This window comes from Chinchilla lanigera, unplaced genomic scaffold, assembly GCF_000276665.1.
Source record: "Chinchilla lanigera isolate Chin_1 unplaced genomic scaffold, ChiLan1.0 scaffold00016, whole genome shotgun sequence".
NCBI lineage: Eukaryota > Metazoa > Chordata > Mammalia > Rodentia > Chinchillidae > Chinchilla > Chinchilla lanigera.
This window is the reverse complement of record NW_004955417.1, coordinates 19,561,504-19,585,077: the sequence shown is the minus strand read 5'-3', so window position 1 is coordinate 19,585,077 and position 23,574 is coordinate 19,561,504. Positions and strand designations below refer to the sequence as shown.

Below are 23,574 nucleotides of genomic sequence, written 5' to 3'. Positions count from 1 at the left end.
GCGCGTTTCAGCTGGAATTGTGGTGGTATGTGTCCAGCTCAAACTCGGACCCAGGAGCCCTGCTGCTCCCGGAGAACTCGCTGTTTGGGCACAAGGCTCGGGGGGCCTGGGGGAGCCTCTCTCTGTATATATATAAATAATATGGTTTTTGATTTTCACTCTCATAGTTATGTGACTAATAATTTTGAACAAATCTTTCATTTTCTTAATAAAGCCTGAAATTAAAATTTATATAAAACAGATATAGATGGTGTATGTATTTTTTAATCCTAATCCAGTAATATCACAATATGAAACTAAATCAGAAAAATGAGCTTGTCTTATAAAATTTACTTTAATATACCTTGTAGGTATTTCTTTTTAAACTCTTTTGAATATGTACAACTTAACCCATACAAATTTGTAATGAAATCCTACTAAAACCAAGAATACTATCTACAGAATTTGTTTTCCAAAATATAAAAATTCAAATTGAGCAATTTTGTGTAGTGTGAAATTTAAATTATATCCTTTAGTAGCTCACCATGAATCAATGATGGAAAAGAACAGCTTTGTACCGCTATGTTATAGATTTAATATTTGATGCATTTTTCATTTTGTGTAGCTTCTTCCACTCAGTGAAACATTTGTAGTGCCTTATTCAGTCTGTCATCGTTACATGTTAGCAATCCCCTACAGAGAAGACTGGCGTACAGACACAAAAGGACAGAAAAATAAAGCAAAGCTAAAATCTTTTATCATTGCATCAATACCTCCTGCATCCCTAGACTTTCCTCCTCCCTCCCGTCTCTAAAACATGAGCCCTGTAAGAATTGAAGCTATCAACCTGATGATGGCAGCAAAACGGATGAACTAGAGAATTCCCTGAGCCGGCATCTCTCATTGTTTCATGGCCTAGCCCAAAGTTCAGGGACATATCTTCTGCAAAACAATATCTAAGTATAACATCACAGTGTTTAGTCCTTCTAGAATAGGAGATTCCTTCCTTTAAAATGAGATGACTTTCAAATGATTAAATTAGGGATTGTAGGTATCATACTTTACTCGTTTTATATCATGCTTTTCTCCTAGTTCACAAACTTCATGCAAATTTACCTTGTACTTTTTCATAAAAAATGGAAACTTTTGAATGATTATCAATTATGTACTCATTACCACTTAATATATATGTATACATATATAGGATATATATGTATACATATATATTTATAAAACAAAGCACAATATACATCACACAAGCAGTGAAGTTTTAGGGTTTACTGAAATGTATGATTTTTAATAAATGTGCTACATAGTCTACTCTAGCTGAATTAGTCATTTATAACCAATTACTTTTAATAAAGCAGACCTGAGACATTAATTTTCTCTAAGGATATTTAAGAGTAATTTCATATGTATAGAAAATAGTAAAGGAAAATGATAACAGTTATATGCAATAAAGAAATCTCTAAGCCTACTGTTTATCATCCCGTTTCCATGCCCAACAGATACTGTCCCTGCTGCTAAAGTGAGGGTATAACCACCAAACACAGCCCTTTCGACAATGGTCAAAACATCATTTTCTGTTTATTCCCTACAAGAGTAAAGTTCAAAGTCCTTAACATGACCTGTTCTCTGCCTTGACCTCTTGTCTTTCTTCTCCTCCCCTCTTGACTCATGGTTTACGTTTCATAAACAAAAGGAATATTTTTTTTCCCTGTGCCATTTTTGTTTTCTTTTTTTGTTTTTTTTTTTTCCGTACAGGGAATCAAACTTATGACCTTGCTCTTGCCAGGCAGGTGCTGTGCCGCTAAGCTAAATCCCCAGCCCTCTCTGTGCCATTTTTGACACTCTCCCCTAAGGCCATCTCACGGCATTTCCGTTTCCATCTCCCTTTGCACTCACTGGCAATTTTCTCTTCAAAGAAGCCTTTCTGCTTTACTCTCCAACCAGACTGGGTAACTGTCATGATTTTGAAATAACCCCGTGTGTCTAAATCACAAAGCACTCCACACTGGGTATTGTAGTCGTCGTGGTTATGTCTTGTCTCTCGTTTGACGGTGATTGCCAAGGTCCACAGAATACATTAAGAAGGAGGTGCTTTCAGGAGATGTCAAGCTGATTGTGTAGCATGGCATTACACGTTGTAATCTTAATTAAACATGGATACTTTGCAATATAAATATTGTCAATATATTATCCATTCTGGACTTTCTCACATGGTAACAGAAATAGTTCTTAACACTAGACTGACTTGTTGCCATTCTAAAACATACATAATGGAGAACACTACTTCAAGAAAAGAGACATTTTTAGCAGCATATTTTCTGGAGGATAAAGGTTTTTTTTTTTTTTTTTTTGTAGTAGGGTTGCCAACAAACAAAGTTCATTCTTCAAAGCCTTGACAAAAAGATAAGAGCACCTACCTTAGGATAATTACGTTATCTTAATAATATCTGAGCACCTTTTTCAGGATGACTACATTATCTTATAATAACAGACATTTATTGAATTCCTGCTCTGTATGAAGACTGATAAATCTATTTTGCAAACCATGTTTAATATAATGCCTTCCTAAACCTTAGGAAATGCAAATTATAAATTGCCCAAGTAGCAGAACATTCTGTGACAAAGAATGAACTTAAACCATAGGCTTATCCTGTGCCCTTAACTATACCATGTTCTCCTGACTCACTAACGAGTATAGCTTGTTATTATTATTATAAGAAACTGCGTGAGGCACAGAGCAGGTGAGACCACTGGGTTTGTGGAAAGGCAACATGACATGGAATTTATTTATTTATTTATTTATTTATTTATTTTATTTATTTATTTTTTTTTGGTTTTTCTCCGGTACCAGGAACCGAACTCACGACCTTGCGCTTGCCAGGCAGGCGCTTTGCCGCTGAGCTAAGTCCCCAGCCCCCGACACGGAATTTATTGTACCTGGGTGGAGGGAGACAGAGGGCCGAAAGGCCAACTGTAGGGAGCAGAGAAAAGTGAACTTTTCTTATAGGACTTGAAAGAATGCAAGGGACATTAGGGGGAAGATCTTCTTAAACATCAATGGTCAAAGTTCTCTAGATGTTTCATGCCTCAGTAGGCAAATTACCTAAGGTGTCCTTTGTGAATGCTTGGGTGTCTTCAGAAGTCCAGGTGCTTACAAGAGTCTGTGCTTTATCTTATTTCTTTTAAGACATCCTGTGTCTGCCGAGGGCACTGGTGTTGAGCTGAGAACAATGCCTCTACTGGCAGACAGGCTGGGTACTGGGAGAGTCATGTCTGAATTGAGCCTTACAATTATGTTTTGTTAAACTCTATAAAGGCTAATTTGAAAGGCGTTCCAAATATTTAAGTCCATCATGTCTAATAAAAGGGTCAGCTGGTAGAAATTTCATTAGCTTTCAGATTTATTTTAAATAAAACAATATTGAACTTTACCATGGGAGGTACATAGCTTATATCAATTTAGACCAGGTGTTTTTTCAAAGAATTGGTTACATTTTGCCAATTGTAGATTTTAGAAATTATTTTCCCATGTAATGACTTTGTACTATTTGTGAAGCATGTGCTCAACAAAAAAAGTATATTTATAATTTACATCATGGTAGATCATGTGTTTGAGAGATACAGAAAGTATTTCCTAAATTATAAAATTTCAGTATGCAAATGCAAAATTGTATGATATTTAAGCACATGGACTTTGACGTCAGACTGATCAAAAAGTGTTGTCCTGTCTAACCAATTTTACATAGGCAAATTACTTAGACAGAGCAACTATTTAAACTGAGAATTAATTATGACTATTTATTTAGTAGAATATTTTCAATTTAAGTGTAGAAATGTTCAAATTAAATGTCTTAAATAATAAGAAAATGTACTGTTTAATAAAGCATACTGTGCAAAGCCATACAATCTCAGACATACAGCAAAAACACTCATTTTATGGCTCTGGAGATGTCAATGTGCTTGCTTTGTCCTCAAACTTCATATGATCACTGGAATACAAAGGTTCTCCTCGGTACATTCAAATATAACCACCTCAAAGCACACCGATTATGTGAATTTTCTTTGAACATCAAGGTACCCTTTCACAAAACCTTCTAGAGGATTTATTCTCACCTGACTATCTACTGACCAGAATTTAGTTATGTACACATAATCAATTCACTTAGGAAGGGTATGAACTGCCAAGACAATTAGGAACCATCTCTTGGAACTTGTTATGGGATCAGCAGTCCCAGAAGTACATGCTTGTATGGTGGAAGACAAGTGGTTGAATAAAATCAATGTCCTATTTAATAGAAGAAAACCAAAGGTGAAGAAGGAAGCTCATTGTGGGGCACCCATCAATAATGTCTGCCATGATCCTTCTCTTTGTTTACCATGTAGCTGTCCAGATTGCATCTACTTTGAAAAATGCGTACGTAAAATACATGGTATTTATATCATTTAGGAGAATCCAGATCCCAGTCATTTACTACATATAAGAACAAGACCAGTATCCTTAAAATATGTACTGGCTTTCCTAAGATTTCAAGATATATTTCCTCATTGTTTGCATACCTGAGGCCAAAAGGCATTGTCACAAAAGATGAACAACAACAGAACCACTAAGGTCATTGGTTGTAGTCAGAACCAATACAGCCAAACACCAGCATTGTGAAGAGACAATTGCAACAAATGGTCACTGGTTCACACAACAAAAGCGGATCCCGCTGGACAAGATTGGTGAAGACTAGCTTCTTTAAAAGTAAGTTCCTTGATAAGCATAGAATGTAGAAAGTATTAGGTGGAAATTCTGCATTTCATCATAGCATACAGTGATTTAGAATTTATAGTTTCAAACTCTGCACCCATTGTGCACAGAATGAAAATTAGGAAATGTAGCTTTTATATACTAGCAAAATACTTTGTGAAAATCCATGTCTTGAACCTGACAGGAAGCAGATGTAACAAACATTTACCATTCAATGCTACTTACAGAGTTCTCACTTTTGCTCAGCCAGTGTTAAAATACGTGGTGTTCATTCTAATTGACTCAAAATGTTTGCCAAACCATCCATGAGCAGCAGAATATAAACTGGTTATTATCAACACTCTACAATTTTGTCTAGAGAATGGCTTTTTGCTTTAAAAAATCAAGACAATTATGCATTATTTAAATCTATTAAAGGCATACTTTATTACTCCATATTGTCTTTCATCATTTCTATGAGATAAATACAAAATATTTTCTCAAACAAATGACAAGGTATATGGTAGACAAAATACATGGCATTTTCTCTACACTAATAATATGATATTATTTTTAATTCCTTAATGTTTCTGCCATTCTACTGAATAAATATCTAAAACATTCATATTAAATTGATGACTATGTAGTTGTTCACTTCTAATATTACTTTTTCATTTTATTTCCACATTATATGAAAATAAATGGAGAATCCATAAAGATGGGAAGTTTCCTGTGAGGAATCTGATTCTACTTATCATATAAAAGCACAAAGAAAGGGTTGGTGTTTTGTTTGTGCAAATTCTCTTTAAACATTCTAAGATTTCTTTTTCTTTTCAAGTATCACAATACGCTATTTTTGGCCATTGCTATAAATGCTAATATTAAAGAGTAATTGAGGCAGGGCTAGTTTTTTTTTTTAATGCATTGATTCTACATTTGTGAAACTATTTCAGTAATAATGTTAAAAATAGGCATAAATGAATCAGATTAAAATGAATGCATTCTACAAATTCAATCAGACTATTTTAGCTTCTCAGTAATCGTGAGAAATCGAAAGTGTTCAAGAATTACAAGTGCCTAAAATTTCCATGACAGCTCAGTAGTTAAGTGCTTTTCTCAAAGTATATGGATTAGTTAGTAATTAATTTATCACTTAATTTCAGACGAGGTAGAGTTCTGATTGTTGCATAGATTGATATATGAATCTCATTTGCAAATCAGAGAAAGAATAAAATCCACCATTAAATGGGTGGCCAAATTCTTTAAGACAATAGTGCTTATCAAGAGCTTGGCAAAAACTAGCAATCAATCAGTCAGTCATTTATTAAACACCTAATTTGTATCTATTAGTCTATTAGGCTTTTGAAGCCATATGAAATGAGACATTTCCTAATTTTGATTGCAGTTCATTCTTGCACCTACTGGAAAATGGACTGCAATAAAATGTATCAGGGAATTTTGTCTTCGAGTGGAATGACAGAGAAAGAACTCAGAGGTTCCCCCATTGAAATGCAGGAAAAATATTTTTCAGTGAATTGTTGGTTCACAAGAAAGCAATTAAATCTACAAAACTATGAATGTATGCTACACAAACACATATGAATACATACATACATGAGAACAATAATAAGCTGAAATTTAAAAAGAAAATGAAATGTGGGGGAAGCTTCATTTTTCTTGCTGTAGACAGAAAAAAGCTCCTGGAATTGGGAGACTAGAAATTGAACCTGTTCTTGAATCAACTGGTAAAGAAGTCAAACCTGAAATTTAACTGAGAACTCCTTGAAGAATATTAAGTGCCTCCAGCTTAACAGTAACTCTCAGATACAGTTACAAGATATTGTTAATATTGTACTCAGTTTAGGCCCTCAGTATTGTCAAAGCTTGATTTCAGCTGAATATACGTTGATGATCAGGTATAGTTAAATGTACAGGGAGCATGCCACTATGAGAAAATCCTTTAAAATAAAAAAACAGATTTAAATAATTAGATATCAAATATTAATTATGTAAAAAATATAAAATACCACTCTAGGTTCATCTGTGTTATCTCAAATGACAAGATAATTTTCTTAAAGTTGGCTAATTCTCTATTATACAATTATATTGGATTGTGTGAGTTCCATTCATATTTTAATGGGCAAAATAGACCAAAGATATAAAGACCCTACATGTTATCATGTGAGGAATTTTTTAAAAACATTAAATGCACAAATGAAAGGCAAAAAGGAAGAAAGATGGGGAATAGAGGAAATAGGAAGACATAGATCAAAAGGTAAAATTATGTAATTATCCTAGAAGTTCAGAGGGGTAATGTACAGCATAAGGACTATAATTAATAAAACTGTACTATGCATTGGAAAGTTGATAAGAAATAATGGTATTTTCATCATTAGGATAAAAAGAGCTGTAAAATGAGGGGCACACTAATTTTTTTCACTCTGCCAATGAGTTGTATGTCTTAAACATATACAGTAAATACGACTGTAAAAGTACAATATACCAAATGTTTAAAAATTTAAAATAAAATTTTAACTGATCAAGAAGAAGAGTGACCAAAATGAGCAGTCATAGTGTAAAACGCATAAAATAGAACTTTCAGAAATAAGAATACATTTGAAATTTAAATATATCAATTAATATGCTAATAAAGAATTTTTGTACCAAAGATAGACATCAAGAAATTATGCATTTTGAAAGACAGGATAATAAGGAAATGGAAATTGAGATTGAAATAGATAGGCTAAAAGATATAAAAGGTAAAATTAGAAGCCCTAATTTATATCAATATGGAATCTCAGAGGCATAAAAGAGAGAGAATGGAGGACACTATTTGAACAGATGAATGATTTTTCAAAAATTAATGAGTCTCCAACTGAGAAACATAGAAAGTATAATTAGTACCAAACAGGAAATATGTGCTATTCTATAATAAAAAAACAATAAAGAGAAAATCTTATATCAACCCAATAAAAGATAAATCAACTATAATTAAATAGTAATTAATCAAATAGGATTTAATATAGCACCACTAGAAATCAGAGACCATCGAAAAATATATCTAAAGTATTTGGAGAAAATAACTTAACCAGACATTTGTATAATTGCCCACACTCACAAGCTGGGTCGATGAGTAGTTTACAGTCCTTCAGATGGCAGGACTCTTGCTCAGTGTCGAACCCTAGCTACAGGTTCTAGATTTCATAGACAAATTGTACATTCTGTCTGTTCTGACATCTGGATTACTTCAAGGACTGACCCAAGATGGTCTTCTTCATTTCACCTAGTAAGGAAACTTTAGCTACTCATACTCATCACAAAAGAAAAAATAAGTAAAGAAAGAAAAAAGAGGAATTAATAGCGTTCAACATTTTAAGAAAACTGAGAACTCACAGCCCCCTGGTGAAAGATTACAAGAGAACATGTAAAGTAAGGAGGAATAGTGAGAGAGAAAGGTTATTTTTAAAGCCAGAGCATTTAAATATTCTCCTGTATTCTCTGGAATTTATAGCACCTCCACACCTGGGAGGACATATGTTCTGAAAAGACCTGGAAGCCTTGAACCTTTCACCACCGACCGATCTTTGGGCTCAATATAAGCTGCAAAGGAAGCCTTGGCGTTAACAGTCTGGCTAAGCGTTAATTTAGAGAATTTGCCCCAGTATTGGCTTTTCAAACACAGGGCATGTGCACCTATGTATGTGTAAATTTCATTTGTTTTTATTTTTGCATTTTAATGTGTCAGTTCAAGGAGACCTCTTGAAAAACACAGGATAAGTCTTTCCCTGTCAACAAAAGAAAGGAGGAGAAATTAATTTCTAGAGTTAGTACATTATGATGTTCAGTGTCCAGTTTTTAACAGAAAAAGTCATAAAACATATAATGAAACCAGAGACTGTGGAGCATTCACATGATCAAAATAAATCAATAGGAACAGAAACTGGGGATTTAGCTCAGTGGCACAGCGCCTGCCTGGCAAGCGCAAGGTCCTGAGTTTTAATCCCAGTACCGGAGAAAAAAAAGTGATAGAAACAATCTTTGATGAAACCAAAACACTATCTTTACTAGAAAAATATTTTTAATCAATTATGTTAATATATTCAAAGGACTAAAGGAAAGAATGCACAAAGAAATGAAGAGAAGGAAGAAAATGATGTAGGAACATAATTATAACAATAAAAAGAGAGATGTTATAAGAATGAAAAGAAATAGAAATTCTAGAGCTATTATAGAGTTCAATAGACTTGCAAAGGTGGAAGACAGAATCAGTGAACTTCAAAAATGACTATTCAAATTATCCAATCAGAAGTGCAGAAAGAAGAAAGAAAATGAAACGAACCTAAAACACACATGGGATACCATCAAGTAGACTAATAAAAATATTATAGGAGCTCCAGAAAGACAGGAGAAAAAGAAGTAGAAAGAATACCGGAAAAAAATAAAAGCTAAAATCTCCCCAAATTTGATGAAACTCTGAAAATACATCCAAAATCTCAACAAATTTCAATCAAGATGAACTCAGTGATTTACACCTAAAGAGATCTATTATAGTCAGATTAAGAAAAGCAACCATGAACAGAAGCTCAAGTCTATCAGTTCAGAAGTGAAATCTCACATATTACAGAAGGTTAAAAGAATTAAGAGCTGATTTCTCATGAAAACCATAGAGGTCAGAGGTTGAGAGGTTTAAATTATTGAGAAAAGAAAGAAAACAATCTCAAGTAAGAGTTCTACATAGATACTCTTTGTTTAACCCTGTCTTTTTAATGACTGTTCAAAGTTATGATGGAGATGCACTGTTTGAATATAGGGTCCATCTCTTGGACTTCAGACCTGCTTTTTTGTTATTGTACCATTTTGTACATCTTGTGTATAGAGCTTCAATGTCTTGTCTTTGCACAGTATACTTTGTTTAGGCAGCACTGTAAATGTTGCTAATTGTACTGTATAGTATATTACTATAGTTTTCCATTGTTATATATTACCATACTTCATGTAAACACTATGCAAATAAAAGCAAAGTCATCAAGTTGGCATTTGCTTTAACTATTTCTTTGTTTTGAATATTGCAAAGTACATATTGCATACAATTCCTCATTTAGCGATCAATTAATTTAACAACCTAGTTGCAGTAACAGAACTGAGTTGTTAAACAAGCACTGTCTGGGGCTGGGGATTTAGCTCAGCAGCAAAAGCGCCTGCCTTGCAAGCGCAAGGTCGGGAGTTCGGTTCCCGGTACCGGAGAAAAACCAAAACCAAAAAAATAAAAAAATAAACAAGCACTGTCTGTATGGCAAAGCTGTGCTTCAAGAATGGGAGAGAAATTAAGGTATCTCTTAGTAAGCAAAAGCTAGGGAGGCACAGAAATAAACCTTCACATCTGTATGGTGATTGTGTTTGAAACTGACACACAATAATCACACATATTTGTGGGGCACAGTGTAATAATCCCATACATGTGTAAAAATTCATCTTTTTGTGACAAAGCATTATTTATTCTCTCTTACCGCTTTATACACCATTGAATAAATTGTTGAGAGCTACAGTCATCCCACTTTGTTGTAAAGGTTTAATCTTACTGTTCCTATTAAATCCATTTGGGTACTGCAATCCTTTATCCACTTTCCTTCCTACCTATCCTACACTCTAGTGGTCTTTTTTCTAGTCTTTACTTCTGTGAAATTAAATTTTTTAACTTCCATATATGAGGGAATATGTAGTATTCTTCTTGATGTGCCTACCTGTATCAATTACATAACGTTCTCCTGTTCCATTTAGGGTGCTATAAGTAATAGGATTTTATTTTTTTGTATGGCTGAATGATATTCCATTACAGAGACAGATAGACTCACAGATGGGTGCATATCCCACATTTCCTTTATGCATTCGTCTACCAGTAGATACCTTGATAGATCCATATCCTGGGTACTGTGAATACTGGTGCACCCAAAACACATCAGCCATCACTTTGATGGACGGGTTTCCTTTTCCATGGATATACGTTCAGTACTAGGAAAGATAGAACACATGGAAGTTCTTTTCTATGTGTGTGCGTGGTACTGTGGATTGAAGTCAAGGCCTTGTACATGCTAGGCAAGCACTCTACCCCTGAGCTACATCCCCAGCCTCCCACGGCAGTCCTATTTGTTTACATTTGAGGAGACGATAACATTTTCCATAATGGCTACACTAACTTACATCCCCAGAAACAGTATGTGAGAATTCCCATTTAGTGCGTTCTTACCACCATTTGCTGTTTTTGCCTTTTGACTTTTGCCATTTTAATTGCAGTGACAGGGTATTTAATTGCCATATTTATATTAGCATTTCCCTAATAATTAATAAAGTTGAGCATTTTTTCATACACTTGGTCACTTATCTCTTTCCTTTTGAGAAATATTTATTCAGATCATATATACATTTTAATCAGATTATTTATTTGTTCCTGAAACTTTTAAAATTTCTTGTATTATCAGGATACAATCACTTGTTAGATTAAAAGTTCACAAATATTTTCTCCAGTACTGCAAGATGTCTCTCTCACTCCGTTCATAGTTTCTTTGGCTATGCAGAAGCTATTTAGCTTAACATAATCCATTGTCAACTTTTCATTTTGCTACCTGACTTTTAGCATCGTAGCCAAGATATCATTGATATATCGATGTCCTGAAGGACTTTCCTGTGTTTTTAAGGTAGTTTTATAATTCCAGGTGTGATATGTAAGCCTTTGATTCATTTAAAGCTGATTTTTGTACATGATGAGAGATAGGGTCTCATTTCATTCTTCTGCATATGGATATTCTGTTTCCTCAGCATAATGTATTGAAGAGAATGTCCTTTATCCAATGCATGTTTTGATGCTTTTGTCAAAGATTGTTTGCTGTAGATATGTGAATTTATTTCTGGGTTCTCTCTACTGTTCTATTTTTGTGACAACTTTTATACTAGTACTATGCTCTTTAGTTTTCTGTAGTTTTACAGTAACTTTTGAGGTAATATGATATCTATAGTTTGGTTATGTTTCAATTATTCTTTACAAAGGTGACAAAATAACTTAAGAAAGAATAGTATCTTATTTTTTTTTTCTTTTTTCGGTACCAGGAATTGAGCTCACGACCTTGTGCTTGCCAGGCAGGCGCTGTGCTGCTGAGCTAAAGCCCCAGCCCCAAGAATAGTGTCTTAAACATATGGTTCTAGGAAAGTTCAATAGCTTAATGAAAAGGAAATTTTGAAACTTTATTTGCATCATATATAGTGAACTCAGAATAGATTTTACAGGATAACCAAAAATTGTACACTTTTTTGTTAACTGTTAATAACATAATATAAAGGGTTAAACTATAAATTTCTTAATGGAAAACATAAGAAAAACTCTGCATTTTATTTATTGCAACTTCACAGGCCACTAAGCAGGAAACTGAGATAATGGGGACTTTGTTAATTTAAAACTGTGTGATATCAAAGGAGACCGTGAGAAGAACAAGAAGCCTGTCCACAGAATGGAAGAAAATATTTGTAAATCATGAATCTCGTAAGGGATTAATATCCAAACTACATGAAGAATTCCTACAACTGAACAACAATAGCAAAAAGTGGACTCTCTAATTGCAAACAGTGATATGATTCAGTGTTATAGCATTTATCTAGCATGCATGAGGCCATAAGCTTGATCCCCAGCACTACACAAAAACTATAATGTGGATAAAAGACTTGAATAAGCAAATCTATAAAGAGGATTTACAAATCACCCCAAATATACACAAAAATGCATTCACCATCTCACAAGTCATTAGATAAATTCCAATAAAAAACATAATAGGATACCATTTTGCACCTGTTAGGATGGCTATGTTAAACAAGCAAACAGAAGAAAACAAGTGTTGATGAAACCCTGTACAGATTAGAATCCTTGTACACTACTGATGAAAATTTAACATATTGGAATAAGCTGGGCATGGTGGTGCAGACCTGTAGTGCTAGAACTCAGGAGGCTAACACACGCAGATTTCCATGAGTTTGAGGCCAACCTGGGCTACATAATGAGTTCAAAGCCACCCTGAGCTGTATAGTGAGATCTCGTCTAAAAAAAAAAATAAATGAAAAATAAAAACAAAATAAAATATTAGAATAGCTGCCAGAAACATGTTCTTTAATTTCTAAAACAGATATTGAATTAATAAAAGACCAAGCATACCCTTAGATATATATCAAAGGAATTGAAAAGAGCATCTGACCTATCAGAAATATTCATAATAGCTAAAAAATTAGAATAAGCTAGATATTCATAACATTAATCATTAATGAAAATGTGGTATGTATACTCCTCGGGATGTTATGTAGCCATGAACAATGAGTGAAGTTCTGGTTAATACTGCTGTATGGATGCACTTTGAAGAACTCCTGGTAAGAAAAACAAGCCAGATTGAAAAGATAAACATTGTATGATTCCAATTATATAAATTATCAAGAATAGGAAAATGTATAGAGGCAAAATGTAGATTAGATGCTACTAGCGGCTGAAAAAAGAAGAAATGGGAAGATTTGCTTGATAGTCAAAGAGTTTGGGTTTGGTGTGTTGAAATACTTGATACTGGCAATGTTTGCACAATATTAAAGTATAATTCATCCCACTAAAGTTTGTGTTTCAAAGTGGTTAAAATTTAAAAATTTCAAAAAGAGAAATATGGGGCTGGGAATTTAGCTCAGCAGCAAAAGCGCCTGCCTGGAAAGCGCAAGGTCGCGAGTTTGGTTCCCGGTACTGGAGAAAAACCAAAACCAAAAAAAAAAAAGAGAGAAATATGAATACACATAAGGAGCATTGTGTGAAATCTTGAAAGTAATTTTTTATTTATTTGTTTGATTTTCTTCTGGTACCAGGAATCAAACTCAAGACCTTGCACTTGCCAAGCAGGCACTTTGCCACTGAGCTAAATCCCCAGCCCCTCTTAAAATTAGTTTTAACATGCATGATTGATATATGATTGGATCTGTTGACACTCTCATGACTTTTAGGATTTCTTCCCTTACAACACTGTACCTGGATCCATTCCTATTAAAATAGATAGGCTTAGTAGGTAGGTAATACCAAGAAGCAAAGAAAGCTAAAATCATATCACTGGAAAAGACAGACTAAAGGGATCTTCATATGAGAAATGGAAGCTTTCCATTTAAGTCGATTTTCAATGCTCAGGACACATACCCACAGACACATAAACACACACACACACACACACACACAGAAAGATAAGAAGACAAGACAAGACAAAAACTCCCAACTCTCCAGAACAGATCCACAGGTCACCAGTGGAGAGGTGATCAAATGTCAAATGGGTGAATTGTATGAAAAGATCAAAGAAGAAACAAAGAAACTTGACAAGCTCAAAAATAATATAACTGAATAATAATGCAAATAATGTACTTAATAAAGAAACTAATCAGTGAGCTTCAAAAAGACACAATTAGCAGAACTAACTAAATTACTTAAAACTTGCATGACAATTTAGCAAAGCATTAGTATTTATTAAAAAGTGCCAAACAGAAATACAGGGGGTAAAAATTTCTACTGACACCATGGGGAACAGAAGTGGCCAAACTTGGAAAACAAGTATCATAGCTGAAAGATAAGACTGATGCATGTGATCCTATACTCAGAGCAACCTTAAAAATACCAAGAAAGCAAGTTAGAGTGATCCAACAGCTGCTCCATGGTGCAAAGACTAGCAGAAAAACCCATATAAATAACCTAATAATAATGAACCTCAAAGAGCTAGAAAAATAAGAATAATCTTACACAATGCTCACACATAGAAGGAAATTACAAAGATTAGAGTGGCATTTAATAAAATTTTGACTAAAAGAAACAATATAAACAGTCAATGAAGCAAAGGTAAAGGGATCTCCATGTGAGCTATTCTAACTGATTCATCAAGAAAGTAAAATAGAGAAACATTTAGCCAAGCTTACCAAAAGAAGGAAAGAAGAGGCCTGCATCACAGTAATTAGAAATGAAAAGGCAAAATCACAATAGACACTGCCCAAATCCAGAAAATCATTAGTGGCGACTTTGAAAACCTGTGCTCTAATAAAGTAAAGAACCTAGAATAAATAAATGGATTCCCAGACATATAGGAATTACCAGAATTGGACCAGAAAGGTATAAAAACCCTGAATTGTCCAGTAACAGGCAATGACATTGAGGCAGTAATAGTCTACCCACTAAGAAAAGCACAGAATCTTGAGGATTCACAAAAGGATTCCACAGGAACATCAGTGAAGAACTAACAACAGTACTCCTCCAAGTAAAAGAATCAAAAGGGAAAGAATACTGCCGAAGTCATTCCTGAAAGCTAGCAATACCTTGATTCCAAAACCAGACAAGGACTCAGCTACAGAAGAAAATGGCAGACCAATCTGTTTCACAAACATTAGGCCAAAACTCCTCAAGAAAGTACTGGCAAACAGAGTGCAACAAATCATTAAAAGAAAATCATACCTCACGACCAAGTAGGCTAAGTCTCTGGCACGCAAGGACGGCTCCACATAGCATGCTATAACACATCCCATAAGCAGAAGAAAGGACAAAAATCCTATGATAATCTCAACAGATGCAGAAAAAGTGAACAAATGTGACTTTATCAGTTTACAAAGATTCTGCAGAACAAAGGAAGCAACTAGTGGCGTGAAGAGATAAACTACAGAATGGGAAACAAATATTTCCTGGCTACTGTTTAGCCAGAGGGAAAATATCTGAAATATGTAAAGAACTAAAAAGAGTAGACCTTCAAAAGTAAAAGGCCCAATCAAAAATGGAAACACTGAAATGAATACAGATTTCTCAGAAGAATAAATGGCCAATAAATTCTTTAAACATATGATCAACACCTCTGGTCATCAGGAAATTGTGAATTAAACCAACACAGAGATTCTATTTTATGCCAGAAAGCATGGCTATTATCAAGAATTCAAATAATAATGAGGCCCAAAGTGAACTACTTTTATTGATTCATTTAGCTTTTCACTTTTAGACTTTTGATTAACTTAAAAAGCCAGCTGATTAGAGATATTATCTTTAATATCCTTAATGTTCCTATATAATAGGTCCTAATTATGAATTTGATGTCATATTCCCAGGTCTTGGCTGTAGTCAAGGGGAGGGAATTATACAGGCCATCTATACCAAGAGGCTGTAATAGTGAATGAGACTTTAGGATTGCACTTCCCATATCCTTTAAAGTTTATATAAGTTAACTCAAAAGTGCAAAGTTTTGGAGAAAATGTCTTTTCAACTTTGAGTCATAGTGCAAGAGTGATACTCATAAAAAATAAATAAGCTCTACTTTCACGCAATCAATTATTTCTTTTTATGAAATCATCTAAATTTAGGGAAATTTAAAAGTTACAAATCTAAAGAAGCTACTGAACACATATTGTAGCAGATCTTGGGCAATAAACACAATCTTTAAGGCAAATAGATACAACTTTTCACATCGTTGTGTCCTAGAAACATTATTCTTTTTAATGAGTACTACAGGAGAAATACGTTGAGTTATTGATGTAAAACATTCTTGCAAGAAATAGCTAGCATACAAATGCTAGCAATCCAAGAAAAAATTTGTTAAAGTGAAATAGTACATCTCAGGATAGGAAACATAAAAGACAAGTTAATGTGGTAAAGAACTATGCAGCTCAATTGGTAACGAAAAATGCAAAGCTCAATTTTTATATCCATTACAGTGGTAGAAATTAAAAAAGTATAATGTATACAATTATGAACATTTAAATTGGTGAAACAATTTTGAAAAATCATATGCTAGAGTTATGCACTGGTTTTACTTTATTATATGGAAAATATATCAAATAGAGGTATATTTGAAAATGTGAACCATAAGGTATGTATTGTTGCTTATAATCATAGTCCTTATAATGGCAAAAAGGGGAACTAATTTAAGCTACAGAAAGATAATTAATTGAAAGTATTTATATCTACCTGCTATAAAGAAGCACTTTTAAAAAATTTGATGATGTAAACTTCATGATTTGATATTTCACCTATGTCATGTTTGAATGTGGCCAAAGCAAATGGTTTAGTTAATGAGAATATAAAAATTATTTTAAAGATAATAAGTAAGCATAATCAACTATTATTTTTGTTAAAGAGCTCAAAAAAGCCAGGATATAAAATCCTTTTCATGTTTTTTAAATAAATGTACAGATGTTTATTACCAATAGGATTTGCTATTGCTAAAAAGACATTTTTGTGATTTGTTCTCTACAAATGTTGGTAATCTAAGATACTTATTTTCTTACCATAGGATAAATAATACATTACTATAAGTTATTCTTTGCTCAAGGCATGATTGTATATTGGAAAGTATGTAATTTTTTCCTGTACTGATTCTTAATTACCGTGTTTTAATAATATTTTAAGTACTTAATTGAATAATTGCAATCTAACTAAACTCAGATTCTTGCATAAGTGCATAAAAAATGTATATGTACATTAGCATATTTTAGTAAGATATAATGCTGTATTATATATCCTTTCATAATGTCTTTCCAAGTGTGTGCTTCCAGTTTTACCAACATATTTTAATATATTTGAGAGATTCTGTTATCAAAGAATACACAAAAAAACCTCTGCCATTACATTTAGTCATCTAGATTCAAATTTAGCTCTTTTAAAAGCTTTACTACTTAATGGAAATAGCACACAGTTTTTCCATATTAACTTTATTAAAATATATGCAAATGTGTGAAAACCACTCTAAACCTACATGTACTTTTTATAATGTCTTCTTAAAGAAGATTTGCTTTAATCATACTTTAAATAAGAGTGTGCTATAAACAGAAGCAGCCATTTCATTGAAAACTTAATAGGGAAGATACAATGCAGCAAATAAAACCTCTATAAAATGATATAATATTTGAAATTTAGAAATACTATGACATTATGCCACTATAAAATTCATATATATGTAAATTCATATATATATATAATTTCACATGAGTTTAGAACTTTTTCTGCTATTGCATTCTTTTATGTTTGCTTTTTTGCCTTTTTGTTTTCTGTGTTTATTACATAATTCAACATATTTAAGGTGCTTACTTCTATTTATTACCAGGTTATCCAGATAAATTTTGAAGAATTCGATCTTGAGATTGGCTATGATACCTTGACAATCGGTGATGGGGGCGAAGTTGGAGACCCCAGGACAGTGCTCCAAGTGTAAGTTCTCCATGTCTCACTTTTGTCTTAGCCTATCAGGTATTTATTATGTTTTATTCTCAAATTTTTTTACATTGATTCCTCCAGCTACCATAAAGGGAAGAAGCACGGTAGCTTAGTTATTATCACCAACTCATACATAATCAATTTGTTAGTTTATTTACAGTGAAGCTTGAGGCATTTTATTTTATTAGCCATCAGCTTCTGTAACCAAGTACACTAAACCCAGCAGGTTATAAATAACAGACATTTATTTCTTACGGTTTGAGAGTCTGTGAAATCTTTGACCAAAGTGCTTTCAGATTTGATATCAGGAGAGGATGGCTCTTATCTAGCCTGATTTTTCTGAAAATAGTCTTTTTGCATCATTAGTGGATCACTATTACTTAGCACACTTTTAAAATGTAGACTTCTGGGCACTTATATTAGACTGACTAAAATATTTTCTTTTCTTTTTTCCAAATAAAAATATGTCTGTTCATCTACCTAACACTATAAAAGGTGAAGTTTCTTGGAAATTATTGAAATGTAGCAAAATTGATGATTGATCATTACACACTTGATATATTCATTATATGCTTTCAGAAACAAAATTTTTCAAAGTGTGTATTTAACTGAATGTGGTAGAACACACCTGTAATTTCAGTACTCTAGGAGGCTGAGGCAGGAGGAACTCAACAAGTTCCACTCTACTATAGACAGCTTAGTGAGTTAGCAAGACCCTCTCTCAAAATAAAATATAAAAAACCTGAGACTGTAGCTCAGTGAAAAGGCCCTCGTTCAAACCCCCATACCATATGCATGCACACACATGCACAAAATATATAATGGGACATATTTTATTTTTTCTGCATAAAAGGAAACACTGAATTGTAGGTTTAAGTTTTTCAAAACACTGACTGTCGAAGACAGACTGCTCAGACAGTTAACTAAAGTATATTTCCCAGTACACTTTTTTTCACATATCTACCACAAAACAAAGCTTGTTATCTCAGTGGTGGATTAAGTATTAAAACTTATTTTGTACCATCAACATCCCAGGTCATAGATAGTATGTTCTCTTTACCCACAGTCTTTTCTGCTGTTTTTTTTTTTAAAGGCCCTTTGATTTAATTAACATCACATAGTTAGAGGTGCAAAGATTACACAGAAAGAAGATGTTAAAATTATCTTAAATAGTCAACCATTACAACTGGTAAAATGTGAAAAAGTATAGTTATTGTATTAAGCATAAGTCTACAATAGCTAACATTTTTAAAATATAATTATGATGTGTCTGAACCACATATTTACTCTATTTCAATGTTACAAAAGTTTTGAAGACAACAGTGACTTCTAAAATAAAATTTGGTATTATTTTGGTAAGACAAATCTTTGTATTCATAACATAGAAATCTTATTTTTGAAAATAATGCCAAGTACCTATATGTATTTATACTATCTTGTTTTTCCAATGAATACCACATATCCAGTAGAGAATTAAAAATTAAAGCTTCATTCTGTGACCATTACCTTTGAGATATCCATTCACTAGGTCTAAATTGGACCCTTACTGAGAGTGAGGGAGAGCTGGGATAAGAGAGAAATCTATTATATTTAAATAATCATAGGACTAGTACTCACATATTCAGAGGACTGCATTCAGATCTAAACCTCATTATGAATACATGAATATGTTTTTGAGAAATTCAAAACATATAAGGCAATGATCTTTTTTATGTACTTTTAAACAGCGGTAGGAAAACCTGTATATATTTAAATATGTTTTGAATTTAATTACCTAAAAAGTATATACTTCCTTCATGAAAAGAATTTCTTTGTAAACATGAAGTGATTGTTTGCCTTTGCTTTCTTCGTGTCTACTCACAGAATTTTTGACTCATTTTCCCTTGAGCTTAATTGCTCCCCCAAATCTAAATATTGCATTAGTGGGATTTTTTTTACCAAGTACTAATAATGCCCCTGTTTCAATTTATACTAAATACATGTGTGGTGAATTGTAAGTCTTGTACTGAGCTAATGAGATCAAGTAGCAGAGGGAAGCCAAAGCAAGGGACAATTAAGTGAAAGAAAGAGACCTTTACCTGATCTTTTGCAGAAAGTGTGGCTACCTTAGCTAGCCAGAAAAAGACTAGAAAAGTAACCACTATGATAACAGAAAGTGCCCTTCTATTCCAAGTAAACAGTCAAACAAAGAAAATGTATCTTATAAGACTGTACTTTCACAGCTCCTACACCAGCTTCCAACAGCTACACAATAATCCTAGGGTGCACACATGGGTTGTGGGTCCTACCGTTGCCATAATGGAGCAGAAAAGGAGGTCCGTGCATGTTTAGGAAGCAGAGAATCCCAGAATCCCAGGTGTTCACATATTCCAGAACAGTCCATCTGGAACAAGCAGTAATATAAATTTGTGTTCTACTGATGTTATAGGAATGAAAGAAAATAGCATTATATTTTTCTGCTCTCACATTATTGTTGTCATGTTACCCTTAGTTTGTGCGTCCCTTATACTTCATTGCATGTTATATTTCTCTCACTCTGAGGAGTTATATTTATTATGAAAAGTCTGTATTTTGTTATGCACCCCTCTGTCTACAACCAGAGAATATGTTTCTCTTGTTTCTCAGAAATTTGCTCAATTTCACCATCAGAAACACAGTTACGCTCCTCTGAAAATACTGTATAACTTCCCCTTCCTTGAGTAAGGGTGACTATGACAGAACTTTCCAAGTGCCCACATCTGAGAGCTGTTCAAATTGTAGCTGGCTCACCTCACGCATTTTGCAGACTTTGAATTAGATCAAAAGTTCTTTTGAATTCGTGAGACTCTGTGATAACTTACTGAATTTGTGTCCAACAAATAGCAGATCTGAATTTGAGTGGATCTGAAGCATATTTCTTAATAAGTTAAACTTTTTCAACTATAGGCAAATCCATGGCATTTTCCCAGCCTCAGGCAAGAATTCAAATTAAAACTGACATTGTTAAATGTAGAACTATTAATGTAATGTGTCAAGATAAAAGAACCGTTAAATACTGTATGTTTCACCCTCCTAGCTGGAGAAACCATTGTCGTTGTAGTAACCTTCTTAGCTGGAATGCAGTGACTCTGGCCAGTCAGGCCTTCAGCCTGCAGCTAGCCGCCCTTGCTGTTGATCTTCAGCTCTGTCCTCCAAATGCACATACACTGCTCAGCCTGCACATTCACAGCTCCTGCACCAGCTTGCAACAGCCACACTATGAGCCTAGGGTGCACACACGAGTTGTGGGTCCTAACTTTGCCACAATGGAGCAGAAAAGAGATCCGTGTATGTCTAGGAAGCAGAGAATCCCAGAATTCCCGGTGTGCACATATTCTAGAACAGTGCGTCAGGAGCAAGCAGTAATATAAATTTGTGTTCTGTTCCAATCTCTCTTGGCGGGATACTTTTGTCCCGAAAGAAAAATAAATTCCTAGAAAAATGTCATAAAATATAAACATGGTATCAATCTTATCATGAATTTTACCGCATATCAAGTTATATATTCTCACATTGTTTAGAATTTTGCAATCTTACCTTCGGTTTCCGTGCTTACTACACTGTGGCTCTGCTTGCTCCAGAGCCATTCTAGATTCTGGAGGTGACACCGTGTGATTCAGGAAGCAAACTGTGGACACTTTCCTGGCAGGAATTGGTTAGACTAAGGCCAACACTGGGCCCTGTCTGCACAGGACAAGAGTCAGGGACAAGGCCTCTTGCTCTGGCTGAGAACAGCAGTATAAATATGGTGGGACACATTTTCAAGAGCATTTAAAATCCCAGTTGATGGGAATTTATTTCATAAAATGTTTGTTTGATTTTTTAATTACAGGAAAACTAGTCTCCATTTTATTTAGTAATCTGTTTACTCATCTGTGGACATTTTGCATATTTACATTTGATTAATGTGCTAGAAAGTTAATTTGGGATACCAACATCATTTTTAAAATAAGTTCATTTAAACTGGCCATGGTGGGGGTTGGGGATTTAGCTCAGCGGCAAAAGCGCCTGCCTGGCAAGTGCAAGGTCGTGAGTTCGGTTCCCGGTACCGGAGAAAACCAAAAAAATAAATAAATAAAACAAATAAATAAACTGGCCATGGTGGTCCATGCCTGGAGTCCCAGCTAATTGGGAGGCTAAGGCAGAGGATTGCTTGAACATCAGAGTTCAAGGCCAGCCTATATGGTACAGGAAGACTCTGTATCTTAAAATAAATTTAAAAATAACAAAATATACTCAACTTTGAAAGTATCTACAACAGGAAGATATAATATTTGAAATTCTTTCTCAAGAAATGACTTCAGCTTACATTTAATTTTATAAATTTTAATAAATGAACAGGTTGCATCACTCTGACAAATTTAACAGGATGAAAAATTCTATCGTGTTCTCTTTAGGTCAAAGCATTGAATTGGAAACATGTAGTGTCTTTGTTTTCCACTTTAATATGTGGATTATGAAAAGTAGAGTACTCACTCATGTCTATAAAGAGTAGCCTATAACATTATTATACGTCTCCATATTGGTTTATCAACTGGAAAGTCCTAAAATAATGGAAATTTAAATCCACAATTTAAACATTTCTTGTTGCTTTTGACATGTTTTGCCCTATCTGTAGCTCATTTATGTTCAGTTTTCCTCTCTCCTCCCCTCCCCCCGCTCCACGCCCCTCCTCCTTCTCCATCCCCTGTCCTCATAAGTTCTCTGTTTGTTTTGATTCTAGTAAAGTTAGTTGGAAGTTTTCTTTTCCAATTATAGACAAATATTTCTAGCAACATCATGGTGGCATAATGGTGAGTGTCAATACAGATCACAATACAAAAATATTCGATAATAATCCAGTTAATGGATTTGAACAATTGCACTGTTACCATCTAAAGACTGTCTACAGAACTTTCCCTGTAATGCAGATTGCTTTTCCTGTGCTATTTTCACACATATGTATAAATTTCTCTGATAGAGAAAATGATGTAATTTGCTTGAAGGATCTAGCAGAATACACATTTGCTACCACTGTGGTCAACTCTAGCCCCCAATTCATCTACACGGAAAGGAGGGGAGATGTTAATTATTTCTTCCTTCTTCAATCTTCACATTTTATCAGTGCATGCTTGCAGTACCTGATGATTATATTCCTTGGGTGGAGTTGGCACATGTACAAAACATAACTTTATTCTTTTATCACCTTCCTCCTCTTAAATCCTTCACCTTCATCTCAAGATCTCTTTCCCACTTAAGAAAGAACTATCTCTCTACTTCCTATTGTATCTTTTCCTTAGTTATTTATTTACATTTTTGCTTTTCATATAAGATAAACCATGTGATATTTAAGCTGTGTGCCTGGTTTATTTCACTTAATATATGATCTCAGGGACTTCCATTTTCTTTAAAATGACTTAAGCTTATCTTTCTTTATGGCAGAGTAATACTCCATTGTGTATAAATACCACATTTTCTTTACACATGCATCTGTCAATGAATACATAGGCCACTTCCAATATTTAGTTATTCTGAGTTAGACTTCTGTAAATACAGCTATACACCTTCTCTTTTGCATAATATCAAACTTAGACAGAAATGTATTGGACTAGGCATGTGATAATCCTTT

General features: G+C 33.9%; 1 protein-coding gene across 1 annotated transcript in view; it reads left to right on the top strand.

Annotated features, from left to right (window-relative positions):
• The window catches only part of Csmd3 (CUB and Sushi multiple domains 3), a 1,085,099-nt gene that overhangs the window by 540,713 nt on the left and 520,812 nt on the right, over positions 1–23,574 (top strand). Inside the window, exon 12 of the mRNA XM_005381888.2 lies at positions 17,839–17,942. Within this exon, the coding sequence (XP_005381945.1) occupies positions 17,839–17,942 (104 nt within the window). The remainder of the gene's footprint in view (positions 1–17,838; positions 17,943–23,574) is intronic.